Here is a 25,716-nt window from a genome sequence, read left to right on the forward strand (position 1 = left end):
ATGGTGAACATTTCTAAAATTCACTGGACTTTCTGTAAAAAAATGTGGCAAGCACCAACCCCACAAAGTGACACAATATAAGAAGGGCGAGGGTTCTCTGTATGCCCAGAGAAAGAAGCATTATGACAGGAAGCAGAGTGGCTATGGCAGGCAGTCTAAGCCAATTTTCTAGAAAAAAAAAAGATAAAAGTACAAAAAAGATTGTGCGGAGGCTTGAATGTATTGAGCCCAACTATAGATCTAAGAGAATGCTGGCTATTAGGAGATGCAAGCATTTTGAACTGGGAAGAGATAAAAAGATCCACATGATCAGTTCTGAGCCTCATTTTTTGTTTTATTATGAGGATAATAAAATCTTGAGGTTATGTTCAAATAAATAAATAAACTGCATCTCCAAGCTAGAGAAAAGAGTCATTGTGAAGGAAAATTTCAATGGCCAAGGACAAGCAGATTGGGAGATGGCTGCAGGGGGCAAGCATAAGTGGTGATTTTCATCCTCATAACCAGGAACTAAAGGTAAGTCCATAACCAAACAAACTTGTTATCTTTGTGTCTTACCCATGCTTGTGATGGTAGGTGATCCCCTGTCTGTTTCCCTCTAGCATTTTAAAGTCCTAAGAATAAAAAATCTCTACATGCTAGTTTTCCTGGGACACACACACATAAAAAGAGGTGAGCCTGGGAGATTGCATCTAACTTCCTAGCCACCCTTATGGGAGGAAGCCCAAAAAGTACACTGATTGTAGTAGCTACCAGTAAGAGAGGAAAGCAGCTCACTAAAATCCCTGAGGCATGACAGCATGACAGAGAGCCAAGCCAGGTTAAAGAAAGAAGCCCCTAGAGAAAGGCCATGATTTGTGATTAACAAGACTCTGCAGGCCGGGCGCGGTGGCTCACGCCTGTAATCCTAGCACTCTGGGAGGCCGAGGTGGGCGGATCGTTTGAGCTCAGGAGTTCGAGACCAGCCTGAGCAAGAGCGAGACCCCATCTCTACTAAAAATAGAAAGAAATTATATGGACAGCTAAAAATATATATAGAAAAAAAAAAAATTAGCCGGGCGTGGTGGTGCATGCCTGTAGTCCCAGCTACTCGGGAGGCTGAGGCAGAAGGATTGCTTGAGCCCAGGACTTTGAGGTTGCTGTGAGCGAGGCTGACGCCACGGCACTCTAGCCTGGGGAACAGAGCGAGACTCTGTCTCAAAAAAATAAATAAATAAATAAAATAAGTTTCCCATTAGTAAAATGCTATGTTCTGTGCTTACATAGGAAAGAATGAATGGAAGGTTTGAACATTGTGCTGTGAAACTGATCAATAGAGGCAAAGGAAAATTTGTCTCTGCCTTTTTCCCTCACACACAAACGACCTCAATCTTGAATTCATTTTTAAGTAATTTTGATTTGCTCTCTATGCCTGCATCTCCCAACAAGTATAACCAAAAAAATTTGGTGTGTCTCTGCAAGCCCAACTGTGTTTCAAAAAGAAGGATCTGAGGCCAGGCACAGTGGCTTAGGCCTGTAATCCTAGCACTTTGGGAGGCCAAGGTGGGAGGATGGCTTGAGACCAAGAGTTTGAGACCAACCTGAGCAAGAGCAAGACCCCATCTCTACAAAAAAACAGAAAAATTAGCTGGGCGTGGTGGCACACACCTGTAGTCCCAGCTACTCAGGATGCTGGGCAGGAGGATCGTTTGAGCCCAGGAATTTGAGGTTGTAGTGAGCTATGATGAAGATACTGTACTCTAGCCTAGGTGACAGAGTGAGACTTGGTCTCAAAAAAAAAAAAAAAAAAATCTAAGAATAAGATCCTTCCTTTATAAGGTACTTTATATAAGTATCCACAAAATGAATTTTAATAAGAGAAGATAAATTTATATTCTGGGTACCCACACTTGACATTTCCTAAATGAGTCCTGTTGTATTTTATTATTTGTAAAAGAAAAAAAAAACTTTTGAATAAGTCCAGTCTATCCCACCTATTGCTGCTTCTCTGTTGCTGGTGCCAGAAAACTTTCAGGAATGTTCACTTAGTATCTTTTATCCCCAGCATTTAAAATCATGTTACCGAATTAGGGAGACTGGAAACAATCTGCCATGGTCATGTACAAGCTCTGTGTTCATCAGTAAGTATTTATTGAGTACTCAGGCACTGTTCAAGAAAGTTTGGTGATGCACAAGAGATAAGCAAGATTTCTGCTCTCACTGAGGCTTAGTTTTTGAGTACATAGTATGTTCTCAATAAATGCTTATTGATTGATAGAGATTCTAGTGTCCTGCTTTCAGATAATTGAAGAATCACTAACCCAAGCAGCTAAATCAAGGTCATTCTTGAGATAATCCTCCCTACCTGGGCCACTCAGAACAAACAGTTCTATAAAACTGACAACCCCAGGGAACATAGGTGAGTCACCCAAATCAGAATCGGTTGTTAAAAACCATTTATTTACAAATCTGGGGAGACACAACTTTAAAGTCCTCTCTGCTTACTTTTCCATTACTCTTCTTTCTCCTGTTCCATTTCTTCTTATTTCTTTTTTTATTATCTTCTTCATGTCTCTAAAAAAATATTTTTCTTTCATTCCTGTTTCCTTTTGTTTTTCTAGTGTTATTCTTTCCCTTCCAGTCTCTTTATCAAAATATACACGTTGCACAAGGCTACCCTGCTCACACAAGTGCTTCCTTCGCTATGTAAGCCCCAATCCACCTCCTGCTACCAAAATACATTTTACTTATGTAAAGTCTACAGTGCATTTTATACATTTTAAAGTATGTTTTGTAATTTTAGAAATTTCATAATTTTATTTTTTTTATTTTTATTTTATTTTATTTTTTTTTTTGAGACAAAGTCTCGCTTTGTTGCCTGGGCTAGAGTGAGTGCCGTGGCATCAGTCTAGCTCACAGCAACCTCAAACTCCTGGGCTTAAGCGATCCTACTGCCTCAGCCTCCCGGGTAGCTGGGACTACAGGCATGCACCACCATGCCCGGCTAATTTTTTTTTTTCTATATATATTTTAGTTGTCCATATAATTTCTTTCTATTTTTAGTAGAGACGGGGTCTCACTCTTGCTCAGGCTGGTCTCGAACTCCTGACCTTGAGCGATCCACCCACCTCGGCCTCCCAGAGTGCTAGAATTACAGGCGTGAGCCACCGCACCCGGCCGAAATTTCATAATTTTAGAAATTTCAAATGCTAGTGTCTATTTAAAAGATTCACTAAATAATACTCAATTTCTGCTTATAAGTTTTGTTTATAGATATAGGTATTAAGGGAACAAATTTTATTTCTAATACCATATTGACACATTCTGTGCATTCAAACATATACTACTGTCATTTAAGTTTTCACACTCAAATTTCAGATGACTAGACATAAGCATAATGGCATTTTTCACACTTAAATATCTTTTTTTTCCAAATTTCCATTTCACCATTTCTATCTGCTAAGGAATAAAGATGAATTTCAGTTACCTAAGAGGATAAAATGGAAATAACATTCACATATGAACAACTTCAAGACCTGCTAATATTTCTGTCATTTGACGGTAAACATTCAGAACTCCACTCCGGCCTTCACAGAGTTTCAGTTTTTCAAGATGAAAAAGTTCCATAAATTGGTTGCACAACAATGGGAGTATATAAGACAATACTGAATTGTGCGCTTAAAAGTGGTTAATATGAAAAATTTTATGTCCTGTGTATTTTACCCAATTAAAGATTTTTTAAATAATAATTTAAAAATTCTACTTTTCAACAACCCCATCCAATAGGAAATGTCATTATCCTCATTTAATTTTTTTTTTTTTTTTTTTTTTGAGACAGAGTCTCGCTTTGTTGCCCTGGCTAGAGTGAGTGCCGTGGCGTCAGCCTAGCTCACAGCAACCTCAAACTCCTGGGCTTAAGCGATCCTCCTGTCTCAGCCTCCCGAGTAGCTGGGACTACAGGCATGCGCCACCATGCCCGGCTAATTTTTTTTCTATATATATTTTAGTTGTCCATATAATTTCTTTCTATTTTTAGTAGAGACGGGGTCTCGCTCTTGCTCAGGCTAGTCTCGAACTCCTGACCTTGAGCGATCCACCCGCCTCGGCCTCCCAGAGTGCTAGGATTACAGGCGTGAGCCACCGCGCCCGGCCCATTATCCTCATTTTAAATCTTGGTAGCCTTTAACATAGTAGGCTCTTAGAAAATATTCACTGAGTCAATTTGTAAACTAAACCTTCCCTTTCTTTCCCTTTATGTCCCTGGCCAGAATGGGAGGCAATGTACCAAGTTTGAAAAGCCGAGGGTAAAGTCAAATTACGCTCATCATGAACAAACCCCCTGAGCAGGAATAGTTAACTTCTAGTGCAACTTCTTCCACTAAGTGAAACCCGAAGCACTTTTGGGGGCCCAACTACGTAACTAGCTAAGCCTTGTGTGCCAGAGGTATCTGTGCTTGGCGACAATAGACTAAAGACACTCCTAACTTGTGCTAGAGGATTTACAATGCCATGAAACATGTCATAACATGAATACTACAGTACCTGCTGAAAACAAGAAATTTTTTTTCATTTACACCTAAGATGAGAAAAAAAAATGAAAAAATTAAAAAAAAAAATTTTTTTTTCTTTAATTTCTCATTTTAAATCACTTTTCCCAATAATACTAAAGACTACAAAGCCTATGAGAGTTTGATTTTTTTACTCTCTTTCTAGGCTTAAAGAATTAATCAGTTGATTCTTAATCACCATTCAGTCAAGGCAGCTGGGTAAATATGTTTTACTTGAACAATTTTCAACTCACTAATGAAAATATATTAACATGAAAATATATTAATACAGAATTTAAAACAAAAAAACTCAATAATGAAAATATCTTAACATCAAAATATATTAATACAGAATTCAAAAAAATTCTTCTCCCTACCTGAAATATAGACAGTGTCCAAATGTTCTTATTCTGTAATTCACACCCTCATGTTCCCCAAGGATGCTGAATGACCCATATTGAAAACACATTTGCTCTAAGACTGGAAGGAGCTTACGGGTCTTTCTCTTCCTTGGCCTGAGCCTGAGCAGGGAATGAGGTCACAGTTGTATGATGGAACAAACCCTTTATTGAATTCTTGATCTGATTGAAGCCCAGAAGTGGTAAGTAGCACAGCCTAAAAGTAGGCAAATATCAGGATTTTGTAGGATTCTATGCTGACTCATTTTTTAAAGATCTATAATGTATGAGAGATTGAAGGTAATTTTTTTTTAAATAATGATTATTTTTAACCATGAGGATGATTTCACAGCACCTTTCAAGTGCCTAAATTGTTGACTCTCTCCGGTGTTCCCAGCTCTGTGGTAGGATTCCAGATTTTGAGCACTTGTAATTAAATTGTTTAAAAACAACTGCTTTTCACGCTCTGAGGTGAAGACCTGGGAAAAATTGATCAAATTCTAACATTCAGAGACTTTTTTTCTTCATAGTTTAATAGTGTTCAATTGTCCATTATTCCTAAGTCCACAGCCTAGTTTTCTTGTCAATAAACCACCTAATACACTCTACATTTTGAAAAGATAATTGGAGAGATAAAAACCAACAAAGGGGGAAGCCCTACCAAGCCAGCTTCTGGTCCATAGGCCCTGTTTCTCAAACTATGCAGAAGTGAAAAGGGAGGGCTAGGGGCCAGAGTAGTTAGAGAGTCCATTTAGGATAGTCTGGGGCAGCAAAACAGCATTGTATCCCACCCCCATTCCTACTTTTAAAAAAGACCAGTTCGTTCATGAGAAATGACAGGGCAGGGAGGGGTCTCCCAGAAGGAAACTCTGGGGAAATCTACTTACCGCCAGGCAGGAATCTAAGATATAAACTAGTAGGCAAATATTTTAGGAATGGTGTAACATTTTATTTCTTGTCAATTGTGACTTAAAATATTCTACTGATTTCATAAATAAATTTTGTCTTCAAATAACTTTTTCCACATATTTCTAGGATGCTTTATCTGTATCACATGGCACCATTTTTATCATTTAACGTGTACAACTTGATGATTTGATATATGTATACATTCTGAAATGATCACCACAATCAAGCTAACTAACATATCCATCACCTCACGTAGTTACCATTTGTGTGTGTGTGTGTGTGTGTGTGTGTGTGGTTAATGCTATTCTCTTACAAATTTCAAGCACACAGTACATACAGTATTGTGACCCATAGTCACCATGCTATAAGTTAGACTTTCAGAACTTATTCATCTTCAAAGTTTGTACCCCTTGACCAACATCTCCCCATATTCCCCTCCTCCTAACCCCTGGTAACTACCATTCTACTGTCTGCTTCTGTGAGTTTGGCTATTTTGGATTCCACGTATGAATGAGATCGTACAGTATTTGTCTTTCTGTGTCTGATTTACTTCACTTAGCATTTCTTTTTATACAGGATCAGTGTGATAATATTTGAAGGGGGGCCAGTGGCAAGAAATTTTGTTAAGAGATCTGGGAACAATAAACAATAAAGTTGGATTCCACATGGCTTCCTAATTTGCACAATATATTACCATTCTGTGAGGCCCAGGACTTTTCAAACTCCAGGGCTTGAGCTGGAAAAGTCGCAAAAGAATATAAAGAACTTAATCTGTGAGCTGAGTATTAATTATATTTTCTGAATTCCAGACAGAGTCACTGGCCACATGGCAGTTTCAGAAATTAAATCAAAACTTAAGCTGAATCCTCTAACAAAAGTACCCTTCTCCCACAGCAAGAGGTAGGTAATGAATGTACTAAAGTGGTAAGTATATTATAATAAAGAATTATTAAGGTGATGAATATATTAAATGCCCACAAAGGCTATGATGAAACAATTAGAATGATCTTCAAATATCTATTCTGTAGCCTGGGCCATATAGTGAGATCCTGTCTCTACAAAATATTTTTAAAAAAATAGCCAAGTATGGTGGCACATGCCTGGAGTTCTAGATACTTGGGAGGCTGAGGCAGGAGGGTCACTGAAGTTTGAGGTTACAGTGAGCTATGATCATGTCACTGCACTCCAGCCTGGAACATAGAGCAAGACCCTATCTCTTTAAAAAAAAAAAATCTATTCTGTGATATGTTTAGTTATAAAACAAAACATCTGAATTTAAGAGAAAGATTTTTTAATGAGAACAAAAAGATACGCAAACTTTTTGATTAGAGATGCAAAGAGTTCTCCTTCCTGTTCTCCCAAACAAGAGGCTATTTTTGTCAGCACAGTTGTCAGTTACACACTGAGATATGTTGAGTGCCAGTTTGAAGGAGAAAAAAATTAGAAGATCATAAAGAAGACCTAAATCCCTAGCAAGTCAAAGTATAGAAAAAGAGTCTACATTTCAAACATAGCCAGTAAATGAAATCTGGTAAATTAGCCATGACAAACCCTGGGCTAAAATTGGAAACGGAGGCTTGCTTGCCTGTGACACTAACCACAGCTTTTTCTCAGTTAGCTAACAAGAAATTCCAATAAACAGCCACTAATGACTGAAAGTGAGAGCCTGATCTATGTTTTGTCTGATCATAAGAAGAAAATCTTATTTCCTTCCCCATAATTAACCGCATACTTTGCCACTTTGAGAGTATCTTTCCTAGTGTCCTTGACTATGACACTCTAAAGAAATGTGTGACTTTTTTAGAGGGAGGTAGGTAAGATAACCTTAACGCAGCCAAGCTCTTGACCTCACTTTCCCTTGCCCTGCATTACAAGCTGTCTTTTGAAGTCGTTGGGTTCCTTGTCATTAAAAGTAGTTACGCAAAGACTGGACAGTACCACATATTGAGGGAATTCCTACATTAGATGAGAGGCTGGATGAGGTTCATTCCAAATATAAGGTTCCAGGCCGGGCACGGTGGCTCACGCCTGTAATCCTAGCACTCTGGGAGGCTGAGGCAGGGGGATCGCTCGAGGTCAGGAGTTTGAGACCAGCCTGAGCAAGAGCGAGATCCCGTCTCTACTAAAAAATAGAAAGAAATTATCTGGACAGCTAAAAATATATAGAAAAAATTAGCCAGGCATGGTGGCGCGTGCCTGTAGTCCCAGTGAGTCGGGAGGCTGAGACAGAAGGATTGCTTGAGCCCAGGAGTTTGAGGTTGCTGTGAGCTAGGCTGATGCCACGGCACTCTAGCCTGGGCAAAAGAGCGAGACTCTGTTTCAAAAAAAAAACAAAAAACAAATATAAGCTCCCTTAGACATTTGAAACATTGCAAAATAAAAACTTTCTCCAATGTTTGATCCAAGATAAGGTTTGAAATTGTGCCAACAGTATCCTTTTTTAAATGTAGCTAAAAAACTTTATACTGCCTGGTCTACTTTGCTCTTGCTTCTTGAGAACATCATATTTCTCCAGCTACTGCATCTTTTACATCATGCAAAAGAAATTTGTTTATATTTAGAAATACATCTGAAGCAGGTTAGAGGATAAAAAAAAGATAACAATAAATAAATAAATAAATAAATGGAAATACAGATGGTCCCCATTTTAACAATGGCTCAATTTAAAATTTTTCAACTTTACAATGGTATGAGCAGGACACATTCAGTAGAAAATGTACTTTGAGTACCTAAACAACCATTGTTTTTCACTTTCAGTACAATATTCAATAAGTTACGTGAGATATTCCACACTTTGTTACAAAATTGCTTTGTGTTAGATGTTGTAGACTAATGTGAGTGTTCCGAGTACATTGAAGGTAGGTTAGACTAAGCTATGATCAGTAGGTTAGGTGTATTAAATGCATTTTTGACTTAATGATATTTTCAACTTACGATAGGCTTACTGGGACGTAAAGCCATCATGAGTCAAGGAATATCTGAACAACAAATATAAAATAACCTCTCTGAGTAAAGGCAAAACTGAGTTTTCAGAAGTTTAAGTAGGTGATAAAAACTAAACACCAGAAGAAGAAATCAATGTTAGTAAAAGCTGAGAAAATAAGACAAATTAGATAAAATTCCATGTTGAAAAGTTGAGAACAGTACATTTCGAGAGCTTATCACCTTCTGTTCTCCCAGGCCCCACTTTGAAAATGAGTTGGATCTGACACTCTAGAGGATACTATTAATAAACCATAATAATTCTTTTGTTTAACTATAGTGTTTAGTATTTCTTCTAGTTTTACTTGAACTGTCTCTTGTAAAACCACAAAAACTATGAGATTTCATTTTTTTAAACTTTTTTAGTTCTGTATCAAAACTAAAGGTATTTTAAATAAAATAAATGTATAACATTGTAATTAAATGTTATAATTAAATTACATTTACTTAAATGTAATTAAAGTTTATTTAACTTACTATATCATAAGAAACCCAGTTTTACAGATACATTTTTGTGTTCTTAAATTAATAAATTACTGTAGATCTATACAAAGTATCCCCAAGGTATTAATGTTTTCCTTCCTTTTCCAGATTTTACTTTCACCCAGGGTTCCAAACTTTCCAGAAATGTTCTATCTGTCCTTATCTCTACCCCTATCTGTTTCTGTCTCTATCTATCTCTAATGTTGGTAAAAATACAATTTGGCAATTAAAGTCATAAAATAATCATGGATGCAAAGGTTTTTGTGGGATATTCACCAAAACATTATTTATACTAGTGAAAATTTGAAACAACATATATATATGTGTGTGTGTGTGTGTGCATGTGTGTATCTATATTATTTTAGAGATAGGGTCTTGCTCTTTTGCCCATGCTGGAGTGCAGTTTTTTAGCTACAGCCTAGAATTCCTGGTATCAAGAGATCCACCCACCTTGGCCTCCCAAAGTGCTGGGATTAAAAGTGTGAGCCACTGCACCTGGTTGAAACTTATATTTCTAACAACAGTAATACCATAAAGCTTATATCCATGAGCTTTGGAGTCAGACAAATCTGGGTTTCAATCCCAGGTCTTCCACTTATTATAATATCTGTGTGATCTGGAACAAGTTATTTGATCCCTCTGAGCCTCAGTTTCCTGTTTGATAAAATGGGGAAAATCAGATGTTTTTAAGGGAGGGGTGATGAGCAAGTACAGGGCAGAGGTGGACCTCAGAGGCCAATATTTTCTCACTGTCCATCCTGTGGCTATTGGCAAGTGACAATAATAGATCCCTTAGGTAGCAAGACTGGATGTGTTCTGATGCTTACAGTCATTCCAGTCAGCAAAAACTGGTGAACAGAACTAATGTTTGCTGGTTGCACATATGTATTAAATGTAAATCTTTTCATGTCTTTTCTTAGGGATAACGACTTACCAGGATATCAATGGCAAATACAACACAAAGAAAAGAAGTTAAGTGCTTCACAAATGGAAGGTAATGAGAATCATCCTCAAAATTGAAACATAAAAAATACTCCCTTACTATATCTGACCCTTTCTTCTCAAAGACAGATCTGGAATTTCAAGGGTTGTCAATACCACCCTGTCATTTGAGAGAGAATTAAAAAAAAAAAAACTTTTTGTTGCAGAAGAGGGGAATTGCTTTCCAGTGGGCATCTCCCTAGAATTTAGACAGTCCTGGTCAAATATTAGTATTCAAAGAAGAATTTGTGGCTGTGGAAAAGAACAAATGCAAGGTCAAATATAAATTAAGTACTGAAGAGGCCAGGCATGGTGGCTCACGCCTGTAATCCTAGAACTTTGGGAGGCCAAGGAGGGAGGATTGCTTGAGGCTAGGAGTTGGACACCAGCCTGAGCAAGAGCGAGACCTGGTTGTTACAAAAAAATAGAAAAATTAGCTGAGCACTGTAGCTTGTGTCTGTAGTCCCAGCTACTTGGTAGTCTGAGGCAGGAGGATTGCATGAACCCAGGAGTTTGAGGTTGCTGTGAGTTATGGTGATGCCACTGCACTCTCACCAGGGTAACAGAGCAAGACCCTGTCTCAAAACAAACAAACAAACAAACAAACAAAAAGTAATGAATAATATAAACTGAACAACCAAAGTCCCAGGATTTCTCAGAGAAAAAAGTTATAATGATAAAATTAGCTATAAAATTAGCTATACTGGCTACAGTTCATTCATCCAAACAATAATATTTATTTAAAGCCAAAAATGTAATAGACACAGAAAACACAACAAAGCAAGTCATACATGGTCCCTGCCCTGAAAGGAAGTCTAACATGGAAGGAAGTTAAAACATGAATTTGTTGAATAAATCACTTACATTACAATCTGACACGAATTGTGATAGGAAAAATACAGAGTGTTATAGAAACATAAAAGAAAGTCTCCTAGGCCAGGCGCGGTGGCTCACGCCTGTAATCCTAGCACTCTGGGAGGCCTAGGCGGGTGGATTGCTCAAGGCCAGGAGTTCGAGACCAGCCTGAGCAAGAGTGAGACCCCATCTCTACTAAAAATATAAAGAAATTGTCTGGCCAACTAAAAATATATATAGAAAAAATTAGCCGGGCATGGTGGTGCATGCCTGTAGTCCCAGCTACTCGGGAGGCTGAGACAGGAGGATCGCTTAAGCCCAGGAGTTTGAGGTTGCTGTGAGCTAGGCTGACGCCACGGCACTCACTCTAGCCCGGGCAACAGAGTCAGACTCTGTCTCAAAAAAGAAAGAAAGAAAGAAAGAAAGAGAGAGAGAGAGAAAAGAAAGTCTCCTAACTTGGTCTTGTGAGGGAAGAAGGGGAGTTGCAGAGAAGGCTGAATGATGAGTAGGAATAAAGCAAGAAAAGAGCATAGAGAGGAGTGTTCCGGGCAGAAAGGACAGAATTTACAGAGGCCCAGAGAAAAGGGAAAGCATGATGCACCAGAAAAACTAACAGAAGTCAAGCATAGCTGTGTTTGGGTTCTGGGGAAGTTATCGCTTCACCCCTCCAAATTTAGAACCAATTGAGAAATTGACTCAAAAGATAGAAAAGAATCAAAGAATCACCTTTATTGCTGGGAAAGCTGGTTTGGGAAACACAAAGGATTGTCAAAATCAGATTTGCATTTTTAATTGTAAAACTGAGCTAAATTCCTTATGGTTTTGTAAAATTTTAAGGTTTCTAAAGTACCTTAATAAACTTTGGTGTTCATTTTAAGGGATCTGTTTTAGTCAGGTATGGTAAGACACGTAGATGTGGAAATGACTGCCATGAAGTAAGTTTTTCATACGCACGGATCCCTAGAGAAAGGAGGCACAGCCTGCCAGGCAGGGTCACACGAGGAAGCACCAGGGTCAGTCAGGAGGTAGTCAGGGCAGAATGTGGACAAGAGCCTTTACTGTGGTTTCTACAGAAAGGAGTGGGCAAGGCAGGTTAGGGTTAGCCAATTGGAATAATTTCAGTGGGCTCTGGGCTATAGGGGCTGTCCCTAGCTGCCTGATACCTGCCCCTGGAGTGATCAGAGCAGGGGAACAGTGGCCCTGAGTATAAGAGCTGGAGAAAGCAAGTGGTTGGGGGTGTGGGCTCTGGATTAGTTGGTTTGCATATGAAAGGAAGACTCACAAACTGGTAGCTTTTACTGTCTCTAGGAATTGGCCAGCCCTGAGAAGGGCAGTCCCTCCAGGGCCAGCAAGGCCCCAGATATCAAAGCATCAAATACAGAAACTAGAAAATGTGTTCATTACAGTGCTTAATCCTTGGCTTTCCTATGAAAGCTTAATTTATTCATTCTACAAGTATTTATTGAACACTTCAAAATCCCTGGCATCTTCCATTGTCACTTTTGGTTGGTATCCTTGCTTCCTACTTCCCTGAAGAAAACTAAAGCAATCAGAATAGAATTCCCACAGACTCCCACCTCCAAATCTACCTCCTTATCAGCATCTCTACCTACTCTGCCTTCCACCAATTTTTTAAACAATTTGAGCAACAAAAATAAATAGTATAGAATTGGACTATAACCCAAAGTATAAAATAAAAATCCACGAGTCCATACTGATTGAACTAAGTGATTGTATTTTTAATACAACGAAGAGACAAATGGCAGAGGTAATAGTAGCTAGAGGGGGAAATGAGGTCACAAACTTAGCAGCTTAAAACAACACAAATTTATTATCTCACAGTTCTGTAGGTCAGAAGTCCAGGTGGGCTCAGCTGGTTTCTCTTCTCTGGGTGTCACAAGGCTGAAATTAAGGTGTTGGCCAGCCTGGAATCTTATTTGGCAGCTCTGGAGGACAGTTTGCTTCCAATTTGATTCAGATGTTTGGTGGAATTCAGTTCCTTATGGTTATAGGGCTGAGGTCCCAGTTTTCTTGCTGTTTATCTGCCAGGAGCCTCTTTTAGGCCCTGTGGCTGCCTGCATTCCACACCATGTTACTCCTACATCTTCAAACCAGCAATGACGGGTCAGGTCTTTCTCATGCTCTGAGTCTCTCTGACTTCTTCTGCCACATATCTCTTGCTTCTAGCTATGTAAGGGATCATGTAATTAGATAGGGCTCAGGATAATCTATCTTAATTATATCTGCAAAGTCCCTTTTGCCATGTAAGGTAACATGTTCACAACATCTAGGGGTTAGGGCGTAGACATCTTTGGAAGGCCATCCCACCTGCCACATTGGGTTTTCCACCAATTAATTTATTCCAGTTCAAATTCCATAGAAAGACACTGTTCTTTATAAGAAATATCTATTAAGTCTCTCAATACTTTTTTAGAACATGATCTCCAATCAACTGTATTGTCCGTCCTAGTCTCATTAGCGTATATATTTCTTCTTGAATAACTGTCTTGAATTCCATTTCCCCAGCCTTCCAACATGCCTACAGCTTCTTCAACAAGGATAAAACAGGCTGTATTGATTTACATGGAATGATGTGCACTTTAGCTAAGTTGGGAATGAATCTAGCCAAGCATGATGTCTATAATGAATTAAGATATGCTGATATTGATGGTGAGTACTTTTCTCATTATTTTTCTCGTAAAAGATTTTGGTAAATATATATTTTTCTGTCAGTGGCTGTATAAACATGAAAAGCAAATCTTACTTGCTCAAGAATATGTATATGTGTGAGTGTGTGTGTGTGCGCGCGCACGCATGTGTGTGTCCTTTTGAGGATATCAGTGAAGTATGTATACAAGTTATGAAATCAAATTAATGCTACAAAATGGACTATTTGAAAATCCTGTGTGGAAACTAAGAGTGACTGTCTCATTTCAATATCAAATGCAGGTTACCTGTCATGATGTACATTTTGGAGGGTACCTTGAAATAACAGATACAAAGTCAATAACAATTTCAAACACACCACATTATCGAGAAAATTCAAGCCCTTTGTTTCTGTTTGAATCGTAACAGAACAAATCTTCCTTTTCCATCATTAGGGCCCACCTATATTGAATTTTAAATCTCACAGCATTTTTGTTGGTATTTTTAAAGCATATAAATCATGTTTTTATTGAATGTACTGACCTAGTTAGTGATTGGTAGCCCAAGCTGATATGTTGCGTGGAAAATACATTCAGCATATTGTCTCCTCTCACCACTCTCCACCCAACTGCCAGTCCCCCATTTAGTTCCACGTGTGATTCAACATCACCAGTTAATTAAGATGTCACTTGTTTCCACCTCCTCTGCCCATTTTTCTATTAGTTCTTGGAAACACACACACGCACACCTCTAACAGTACTCACTATCCTTTCATTTTAGTGGAAACAGGGCACAATGTGAGGATGTTATAATAGGAATAATGGGGTGGGAAAGCAGGGTGGACTCAACAAATATGGCAAGTTTCTGGGAAAGGAGTGAACGGACAGACTGCAGTCGCTGAGCGCCCCTAGCTTGATGCTTGTACACCACCATCACTTCTTCAGGCTGTGGGGGGCTACTGTAATGGGGCTGAAACCACTTCAAGAAGACCATCACATGTGGCTTCTCAGCCTTTTGGCTGAGATCAAGTGAAGAAGACCGTCACTTGCCTGAGCATATCTCCAGCCCTAAAATGCTCTGATTTTAAGTATTAAATGGTCCAGAGTGTTTTAATTTTTATATTTAAAATATATTCTGATAATTAAAATACATCTTATCCTTGTTCTGAGCCTTAGATTTCTGTTGCAGGAGATGGGAAGGTGAACTTCTCAGACTTCATGAATGTGCTAACAGATAAGAACTGCTTCCTCAAGGCTGTGTGTGAGTAGAGGTGTTACTGAATAGCAGGCCGTTGGGCAGCTACAGCTCACTCCACAGTAAACGTTACTCACCTAGGCTCTCATCAGGAGGCAGATCAGGAAGGTGTAGTCTGGGAAATGACTCACTTTTGTACTGCTTCTCCAGAGCAATATTTGCTGAGCAAACTGATATAGTTTTAGAATCTTAACTTAAATACATCAAGTGGGTATTGTCCTGGCATTGTCCTGAAAGCCTCCTACGGGAGACACTGCCCTTTGGTCTCCAATGAGAATACTCAGGGAGCGACTGGTATGGAAAAATTTGATCTCCTTTAATAGTGTTTGAATTCTTTACCAAATATATGCATGACTTTAAGAGGCATTCCTTTATAAAAGAAAAAAACATTTTTTTTTCAGAGAAAGAAAAATGCTCTCTGTCATGCAAATTTGGGGTGTTGGTAATTTACTGTTCTTGAAAAAATACCTTCTTCACACTGATGAAGCTTCTACCCTCAGTGCTGGAGAGTTTGCTGGAGGTTAGAGAGCATGTTCTCACCCAAGGCCATACATGATGTGTATTTATACTTGAAATACTGTTATTAGTACTCCCATCGTTTGTTTATGAGTTCAGCAGCCTGCCTTGGAAAATCTAACCACTACTCATATCATGTTTTCTAGGATAAATACATTTCAAATTCAAAATACTATATACATTTTTGAAAATACACACATTCATAAGCTATGAAGTACCCTTAGGATACAGGGAAGCTCCTGCCTGCAAGTACTACTATAGTAATGGGGCTTTGCCTAGAACCTCTGCCTAGAAGAACAAGACAATAGTCCTTAACATATAATTCATGTTTATGTCAGAAGTATCTTTATATTTACTTAGAAGTCATTAAACTAAGTGTTTTTATATTCCATGATTATTCTGTCTGCTGAGTAATCAAAATGGCCTTTCTACCAAATAGGACAGATTTTTAATGTTTTACTGTATTTCTAGTCCCTGATGATATTATTATAAATAATCAGTAAAAAGACTGTCATTTTGTTATTTTTTGATAGATGGTTTATTCAGAAGGCATTTTGAAATCTTTTCTTTTCCCTCCATAGTTCCAGAAAAGGAGACCTGTTTAGATTTCGCTGGCAACCCAGGGATCCTATTGTTTGAAATCCTATCAAAGCTTGTAGAGACTTCAGCCCTACCCAGAAAGGCTATAATGGAAATAGTAAGGTAAATGGGAAGGAAAGGGACAAAAACAGCCTTTTCAGAAGTATTCATGAGGATATTAACATGGCAGTCACCTCTCACTAACATCCAACTCCACGGGGTCTGGTCCAAAACAAAGGAGAAGGTATCTGGACAGATGCTCACATGCTATAAAATGAGACCTTATTCCTTCATCCCCACAGTCCTGCCTAGCTCTGAAATTGCAAGGCTGACCTCAGACCATCTCAGGGCCCCACTGAGGGCCTAAAACACTCAAGAAATTTCAGCCTTTCATATCTCAGGCCAGAAAATCCCAGCAGAATAAGACTTTTCTGGGATGATTTTGGGTAGACTTAGAAATCCAGTTTGGAATACAAGACACTCCTGTTCAAGCTAAAATTACCAGGGGCTCTCAAGAGGGCCTCTGACTCTGGGATGAGGGACAGCAAGTTCACACCTCCTGGGGTAGCCTTTGGACTAGAGCAGAGCCAGAATCAGACTTGGAATAAAGGATGAGGAAACATTCTCACACCCAAAATTGTTTATTTATTCCGACACAAAGTACTAAAAATAAATCTCCTCAATCTATTTTTATCATTGTATTAATTACAGAAATTAAACAAATGTCGCCATTATCAATCTTTCAACTCATACTCCTTCAAAGCATTCTGGTGTCCCACATAGAGAGACTTAAAAGTGCAGAATATTACCAACAATGTAAAAATACTCTTCTTCCCCTCAATAGGTAGTCTCTTTATACTACCTTATCTCCCTGTCAGATGTGGAACAGAGGGTGCACAAAATTCTACTTTTCATTCCAATTCAAAGGTATTTATTAAATGCTTGCTGTTGGTACACAAATCTGGCACATGGCTTACCTTTCAGCCTCAGTTTCCTCATGCATAAAATGGGGATGATAATAATAATACCTACCCTTTAGGGCAATTGTGGGGATGATGTGTGATAATGCATGTGAGGTACTTAACACATTCTAAGAGCTCAATAAATGTTAGTTATTATTATTATGTAGAAGCAACTGGAATAAGCATAGAATATACATGTTATCTAATTTAATCCTCACCTCCCTAATGAGTAGATATTACTATCGCTTCTCATTTTACAGATGAAAAAACTGAAACACAGGTCAGTTAAATAACTTTCCCAAGAAGCATTGGTGCCTAGATTTTAGTACAGTCTGATTCCAGAATCCATGCTCTTATCCGCCTCCCTGTACTGCCTCTCACACTCAGTAAATGCTCGGGTAACGTTAGCTGGTGTTTTTATTGTTGTGGTGGTAGTGGTTGTTATTCATCTGGTTATGTAGACCTCATCTCTACAACACATTAAAAACAGCCAGATGCAGTGGCATACGCCTATAGTCCTAACTACTTGGGAGGCTGAGGTGGGAAGACCACTTGAGCCCAGAAGTTCCAGGCTGTAGTGAGCTGTGAGCTTGAGGGACAGAGCAAGACCCTGTCTCTAAAAAAAAAAAAAAAATTGTGCTTTACTCTGGATAGGAAAATTACTGGTAGTATTTTCTTCTTTATACTTTTCTATGTTTTCCAAATTCTCTGCAATGAGAATTATTTATTTATTTATTTATTTCTGAGAATTTTTTAATTAAAAAAGTTGCATTTTAAATCCCAACACAAAGTAGGAATGATAATAAGCATGATTAATGTTTGTATTCAAGCTGGTATCACTTAAGGGTTTGTCAAGGATCATCATCCATAAGTATTTTTCTAGAAAAGACTGGGACGTTTTGGGGAAGACAAAGGAAACCAAAAGCCAAGGACTACAGATATAAAATAGTCAAATGCAGGCTGGGCGAGGTGGCTCATGCCTGTAATCTTAGCACTTTGGGAGGCTGAGGCGGGAGGATCGTTTGATCCTCTCGATCAGGAGTTCGAGACCAGCCTGAGCAAGAATGAGACCATGTCTCTACTAAAAATAGAAAGAAATCATATGGACAGCTAAAAATATATATGGAAAAAAATTAGCCGGGCATGGTGGCGCATGCCTGTAGTCCCAGCTACTCGGGAGGCTGAGGCAGGAGGATTGCTTGAGCCCAGGAGTTTGAGGTTGCTGTGAGCTAGGCTGATGCCACGGCACTCTAGCCCAGGCAACAGAGCGAGACTCTGTCTCAAAAAAAAAAAAAAAATTAAAAAATTAAAAAAAATTAAAAAGTCAAATGGCTTGTGGAAAATATCAGTAGCTATTCCATAAATGTCACAGAAATAGGCACCCAAATATTATTGAATGCATATGCAAATTAGATTTAAAAGTTTGTTCAGCATATGTAACTTGCAACTTGACAATTTTTTTGGCCTATAGTTCTTTTAATCCATTTCTGAATTACTATTTTTTAAAAGCTATTTCCGAAGAAAATTCCAGCATAGTGGTGCAGAAATATCATGGAGTCCCTATGCTACAGGTTATGAAAAAAGGAGACTTAAGCCAGAAGTGTACACACCTTCAAGCTCAAGCACAGCTGCTTTTGCTAATGCTGCCCGAGCTGCGATAATGAAAGAAAAGGATTTATTGAAATTTCTTGAAGAGCTCAAGAGTAAGAGCCATTTGTTCTCCCTCCTGTTGTAAAGGATTTATATGTGTATGACCGGTCAGAAATAAGTACTAGAGGCCAAGTGCTATAAGAGCAGGACCACAGCCTATTCTGAGTGACTGGTCTCTGTCACACAGATATCATGTGAAAGCAAATGTACATCTTACCTGAATCTTCAGATGCCTGGATGAAGCATAGAGTCAGTGGATGGGTGGGGCATGGGGACAGGAGAGTAAAGAAGGGGGGGCCACGGCCATGGGAAGAATAGATAAAGAGCAAAACAGGCAGCACATGTTTGTCTTTTATGTGACTTTCTTCTCACCTTGCTTGTGATACCATTCTTGTTTTTATCTTTTTAGGATGCAATCCCCCTTCAGATAGCCCATATTCAAAAATACCCATCTTTCCACTGCTTCCTAATATGGACGGGGTGGTGATGGGAAAGCCGTTCAGAGACTTACAGAAATTAGAAATGTTAAGGAAAAAGGAGCCTTTGAATTTCTTTGATAACTATTTTTTCCATAAGAAAGACTGGAAAACACAGGTGAGATTTAGATTATGTTACATTAGCTAATTTAAATACTTAGATTTTTAAGCATTAATTTAATAGAACTAATAACGTACTTTTTGCAAATATTTTTAGGCATATTTCAAACCAGATTCCATAGCCATGTCCCTAAATTTAAGCCCAGGTGTAAATATTTCATTTAATTTCAACAAATAGTTAAACTTACTGAAAAATAGAACCCTAGGTTTGGGTTTGGGTATGGAGAGTGTAAGAATAATAACAACAGAAGGCCCTGAGGTCCAACCCCAGACTGCTCTCCAGAGCTGAGCTTTGGACTCCCTCAACCAGCTCTAGATTGTGACTGGGCAGACACCATGGGATGAGAGAACAAGTCCACAGCCTGATGGAAGGGCCACCCTGCCCTTGGCTAGAACTCCACTACTGTCCCAGCTGCACCTTCTGGCCCTGCTTAACACCCAGTTGCCTCTAATCTATTTGCTCCCCTCCCAAGATATACTCTGTCATCATGAGTAGTTTTTTTTGTTTGTTTGTTTGGTTGGTTGGTTGGGTTTTTTTTTTTTTTTTTTTTGAGACAGAGTCTCATTCTGTTGCCTGGGCGAGTGCCGTGGCTGGGCCTGCCTGGGCAGGCTAGCTCACAGCAACCTCCAACTCCTGGGCTCAAGCGATCCTCCTGCCTCAGCCTCCCAAGTAGCTGGGACTACAGGCATGCACCACCATGCCTGGCTAAGTTTTTCTATATATATTTTTAGTTGTCCATATAATTTCTTTCTATTTTTAGTAGAGACGGGGTCTCGTTCTTGCTCAGGCTGGTCTCGAACTCCTGAGCTCAAATGATCCACCCACCTCAGCCTCCCAGAGTGCTAGGATTACAGGCAAGAGCCACCACGCCCGGCCATCATCAGTGTTAAAGTCTCAGGCAAGTATACGCAAGTTACCCAGGTTTGTCACAGGCCTGCCAGCCTAAGAAACAGGTCAAGATTTAACTGGAAGCCAGCCCACTCAGTGGGGCCTCTCTGGGATCCAGAGGTCCATGTATTGTTGACACCACTATTAATTCCCTAGAAGGCCCCTCCAGACATAGTACTTAAGAGTCCCAGAGGGGGCCAGGCACGGTAGCTCATGTCTGTAATCCTAGCACTCTGGGAGGCCGAGGTGGGAGGATTGCTTGAGTTCAGGAGTTCAAGACCAGGCTGAGCAAAGCTGAGACACCACCCCTCCACCCCCATCTGTATCAAAAAGAAAGAAAAAAAATCAGCCAGGCGTCATGGCTTGTAGTCCCAGCTACTTGGGAGGCTGAGGCAGGAGGATCGCTTGAGCCCAGGAGTTGGAGGTTGCTGTGAGCTAGGCTGATGCCACAGCACTCTAGCCTGGGCAACAGAGTGAGACTCTGTCTCAAAAAAAAAAAAAAAAAGAGGGAAGGAGGGAAAAATGGGTTAAAGGATGGAGAAATCCTAAGACAGAAAGAAAAGTTAAGAGAATTCATATTAGATAGCTTTAATGAGACAAGCTCATCAGCTGAGAGAGTTCGAAAGTTCGGTTTTCCAGCAGCCACTATGAGGATGGTAAGAGAGTTAACAGCGAATGAAGGAAAAAAAAAGTCAAGCAGTATCAAAGGCTTGAATGAGGTAATACACATTTTCAAAGAAAGCAATCATATTTTTACATGATTTCCACCAGCATTGTTCACCAGCCCAAGAACAGGGGAAAGAGATGGCTGGTTCCCTAGGAGAAGTTTGGAAGTAACAAAGGCTGTGCTCTCTGGACGGCACAATCATTTTTGGTGCTTTGTGATGGTGGAAGGTTTGGGTCATGATGGTGTTTGCTCCTCCATATCCTCCATATGCATTCCACATGGAAACCTTCTGGTCTATACGGCTCTTATGAGAAGGCTTCATCATTATTAAGGAGAATTTACCAAATGTCCATTTACACATGGCACTATGCTAGGTGCTCCAAAACAACTGACAAATGGTTTAGCTATAACCTGATAAATCATATATAAATCCTTTCATCATAAAATATACTTCTGTTTATTATATATTTGTTGTTCCCTTATTCAAACTAAAATGTATTATTAACTTTCTTTTTTAAATGTACATAAAGGCAGCAAATGTAAAGCCTATTGATCCTGCCTCAGGCTATTCAAGTGAAATCTATGCCATTGATCAAATGTTCAAGAAAAAGCAGACTTGGACAGTGGCTGATGCAGTTGATATAAAACAGCAGGTGAGTATTCATTGTTGAATGCCTTCCCAGAAGGCATTGACAAAAATATTCTCTACTTAAATACTACACCATAAAACCAAGAAACTTTTGATGTGCCTTATGCTTTTAAAATGAGACAAGATTGTTTCTCATTTTAACCCATTGTAATGACAACATTTCTTGCTCCACAATCAAATGGATTCTAATGTTAAGTGTTAGGATTTCATCCCTGCCTCATTTCTGGGACACTCATTTGTTTCATGCTGGAAATAGCAAACTAATTAAGGTAGGAAACCGACAGTCACAGTGAGTGGTGTACTCAGGGAATGGTGAGTAAAAGCATCTTTATTATACCAGCTAAAGAAATAATAATAATAGTTTCCTAAGCGCCAGGCACCATGCTCTACACTGCTGATTCACTTAATTATCACAACAACACTTTAAGGTAGGCTCTGTTGTCATTTCTTGTTATTTTACAGATATGCACAGAGAGGTTAAGTGATTTGCCCAAAAGCACACAGCTAATAAGTAGTAGATTAAGGATTATAAACATGGGAAATGTAGCTACAGAATACACACTTTTTTTTTTTTTTTTTGAGAAAGGTCTCACTCAATTGCCCTGGCTAGCATGCAGTGGTGTCATCATCACTGCAACCTCAAACTCCTAGGCTCAAGCAATCTTCCTGCCTCAGACTCCTGAGCAGTTGGGACTACAGGCATGCGCCACCAAGCAAGGCTAATTTTTTCTATTGTTGGTAGAGACAGGGTCTCACTCTTGCTCAGGCTGGTCTCAAACTCCTGGCCTCGAGCCATCCTCCCGCCTCAGCCTCCCAGAGTGCTAGGATTACAGGCATGAGCCACTGTGCCCGGCCCATCCCTTAAGTATTGATATTTCCTAGCTTTCCAGTCTCATCCTATTGCTCTTATTGTATATACTCACCCATTCATTTGTTCAATAAATTTTTATCCACAAGTTCTGAGATTAGGAGATACCACAGAATAAAAAGCACAGTTCCTACCCTCACTAAGTTTGGAGTGAGGGTGGAAGATGTGGAGAAAGAAATGGGCCATAGGAATATATTGAGATAAATGGAATTACAAATGCATGCACAAGATCACAAAAGAGTGAGCTCCCAACCTCTGTCTCATCATGGCACAAATTCACAGTAGAGTAAGCGGAGGCTACTTACATCCAGAGGCCTCCAGCCCTGGGCACCAGCTGCCTGAAGGGCTAAGAAACCTGAAAAAGTCAATAGTTTGCATCCCAGTAACCCGTTGCAGCAGAACATCAAGGATCTCTGCATTTGGTGAAGGAACAGCAAGGGCGAATACTCTTTGGGCTATCTCAATCCACCCTCCGTGTTTCAGCTGCCACCTGTATACTGAAAACTCTTAAATTTATCATTAGCCTAGACTTCTTTCCTATACTTCTATCCTATCCCACTGACCACATAAAGAACATTTCTACCACTATATGATGTCTCATAGCATAACAAATTCAACATGTCCAAAACCAAACTCATCATCTTCTGCATCAAAGTGGCTCTCCCCTGGGGATTCTGTGTCTCAGGTGTTGATACCACCATCTACACAGTCACTGAAGCTATAAGGCTAGGAGCCATCATTAACTTAGGCTTTTTTAGTCATTCCTCACAACCACAAATCAAGTCCGGCCCCTCTAATTCTCCTAAAAATTTTTCAAATCCGTCCCCTTCACTCTGTCCCTATTGCCACTGCCTTAATTGAGGCCCTCATTAGGTCTCCAGCCTGATATCCTTATCTCTGTAGCTCCTGCCCTCCAACTATTCACCACACAGCTGCTGCATGAAGATCTAACCATGTCACTGTCCTGCTTAAAAGTGAATGTGTCCCTCTCAACAATGGCAGACTTTTTCAACTCTATTTTCTGCTCCACACCACTGAGGAATTTATCTCACTTTCATCCAAAACAGTGGCTCACTACAGCATGACTTTGGCTGAGGAAAGGGCTCTCCCCAACCTCACTGAGATCACTAACTTACAAGATTAAGTCTAGGGGTCTGCCTCTCCTCCATCCTGACTCCTTCCTTCCCACTTTAAACTTGACACTCCTGCAATACCAAATGCCTGTACCCTCCTACCAACTCCAGGATGTTTAGTGCCTTGGAGACTTTGTTTATGCTGTCCCTTCTCCCTGTACACACCTTCCCTTCACAACTCACTCCCTCAATCTGATCAAATCCTTGAGGTCCTACTCAGCTCAGCTGCTTCTCCCAGATAGTTCTCCCTGTCCTAGGCTGAATTAGGGCCCATCCTTGGCTGTAATTATTATATCTGGAACCTATTACCATCCCACATTTCTTCCTATTTTAGTTCTTTCAGACAGAGTCTCACTCTGTCTCCCCAGGTAGAGTGCAGTGGCATCACTCTAGCTCACAGCAACCTAAAACTCCTGGGCTGAAGCAATCCTCCTGCCTCAGCCTCCCGAGTAGCTGAGACTATGGGTGCATGCCACCATGCCCAGCTAATTTTTCTATTCTTTAGTAGAGATGGGGGTGTTCTTGCTCAGGGTGGTCTCAAACTCCTGAGCTCAAGCGATCTTCCCACCTCGACCTCCCAGAGTGAGTGCTAGGATTACAGGCATGAGCCACCTTGCCCAGCCCTAGTTCCTTGTATTTTTAATATTCTTATATTTCTTACTATCTCATTATTCTCAAGTAATATATTTTGATTGTTCATCAACTCCTAGCTCACATGTCCTCAAGAGGCACAAACTCTTGAGGCTCAGTGACTTTCAAGGCCTGGGAACATAACTCTTGGAATATCTATAATTGTAGTCCACAAATTAAAGATATTTTAAGGTAACTACTGTAAACTTCTGTTGTCTCACTGCAGGTGAAGAGAGCTACAGACGCCTATAATTTAGGAATTGCCCTTGAGCACCGGAAAGAAATGCTAAACCTCTGGCGCAAGATCCGAGGGGATTTGATTGGGATAGACACTAAAAATGAGTCCTTTTATGACACCTTTTCTACTTACACGTGGTCCTGGAATGTTTGTCAAGAATTACTTTCACCTAAGGACTTAAAGTTATATGATGCCTACATGAATAGAAATTCCTTCCACAACTCTGGACTCTCTTCCTCATCAGATATCAGTGAAAGTGACACAGAGACAGGGAGAAAAAGAAAACGGCAAAGTTCCAAAGGGTTTCAACAATGAAATTTCTACATTTTCTAAACAGCTCATCACAAACTACTTTTTCATAGTTATCAAAATTATGGTTGCTTGCTTTTGTCTAGCACATCCTTAGCGACTGGAAATTTTGACATCTTTTGGATTCTGACCAGTAAAAAAGTTTTAAGTCGTAAAATGGTTTCCTTTTCCTAAATCCTTTCTAGTAAATAGATGCAGTGCTGTTTAGTTCCCTAGCAACCAGCTGCGCTCTGCTGCCCCCACCTGGCCTAAAACTGATTGGGCCTAAGCAAGAAGGAGAAAAGCTGGCCTTTTGAGCTCCTAAGGGACCTCCAAGCAATAAACCTCTGAGTTCATGGCGACTGTCACAGGATTAGGTTTCCAATTGTTCGTGAAGGAGACCAGAGACAGCAGATGACAATGACCTTTCAGTTTCAGGGAATAATGTCACCAGCCCTCCAGAAAACCTTAATTAAGGCCGGGCATGGTGGCTCATGTCTGTAATCCTAGCACTCTGGGAGGCCAAGACAGTTGGATTGTTTGAGTTCAGGAGTTGGAGACCAGCCTGAGCAAGAATGAGACCCCCATCTCTACTAAAAATTGATAGAAATTAGCTGGACAACTAAAAATATATATAGAAAAAATTAGCTGGGCATGATGGCACATGCCTGTAGTCTCAGCTACTCAGGAGGCTGAGGCAGTAGGATCACTTGAGCCCAGGAGTTTGAGGTTGCTGTGAGCTAGGCTGATGCCATGGCACTCTAGCCCAGGCAAGAGAGTGAGACTCTGTCTCAAAAAAAAAAAAAAAAGCAAAAACACGCCTGGAGCTCTGACTTGGGGCGAAAGGCGGTACATGGGCAATGTATGTAACCTGCAATTCTGTATCCCCCATAACAATAAGATGAAATAAAAAAAAAAAATGAAAAAAAAAACCTTGATTAAATTTAGGTGTTCCCAAGGTTCCTTAGCTACACACCTGCACACTTGGATTACTCTTACAAATAGCTGATCTCATCC

At 39.8% G+C, this 25,716-nt stretch overlaps 1 protein-coding gene and 1 pseudogene across 1 annotated transcript; both read left to right on the top strand.

Moving 5' to 3' along the window:
- On the top strand, nucleotides 1–380 carry LOC138392398 (large ribosomal subunit protein eL42-like; annotated as a pseudogene).
- A 4,710-nt stretch (nucleotides 381–5,090) lies between these two features.
- EFCAB3 (EF-hand calcium binding domain 3) lies at nucleotides 5,091–24,877 on the top strand. The gene is made up of 10 exons (XM_069481589.1): nucleotides 5,091–5,151; nucleotides 6,643–6,733; nucleotides 10,219–10,292; nucleotides 13,661–13,804; nucleotides 14,969–15,040; nucleotides 16,132–16,252; nucleotides 18,601–18,794; nucleotides 19,151–19,335; nucleotides 21,424–21,546; nucleotides 24,400–24,877. The coding sequence occupies exons 2-10, from the start codon at nucleotides 6,660–6,662 to the stop codon at nucleotides 24,724–24,726; spliced, it is 1,314 nt and encodes a 437-aa protein (XP_069337690.1). The 5' UTR covers nucleotides 5,091–5,151; nucleotides 6,643–6,659; the 3' UTR covers nucleotides 24,727–24,877.
- The last annotated feature ends 839 nt before the right edge of the window (nucleotides 24,878–25,716 follow it).

Source organism: Eulemur rufifrons, chromosome 9 (assembly GCF_041146395.1).
Source record: "Eulemur rufifrons isolate Redbay chromosome 9, OSU_ERuf_1, whole genome shotgun sequence".
NCBI classification, from domain to species: Eukaryota; Metazoa; Chordata; class Mammalia; order Primates; family Lemuridae; genus Eulemur; species Eulemur rufifrons.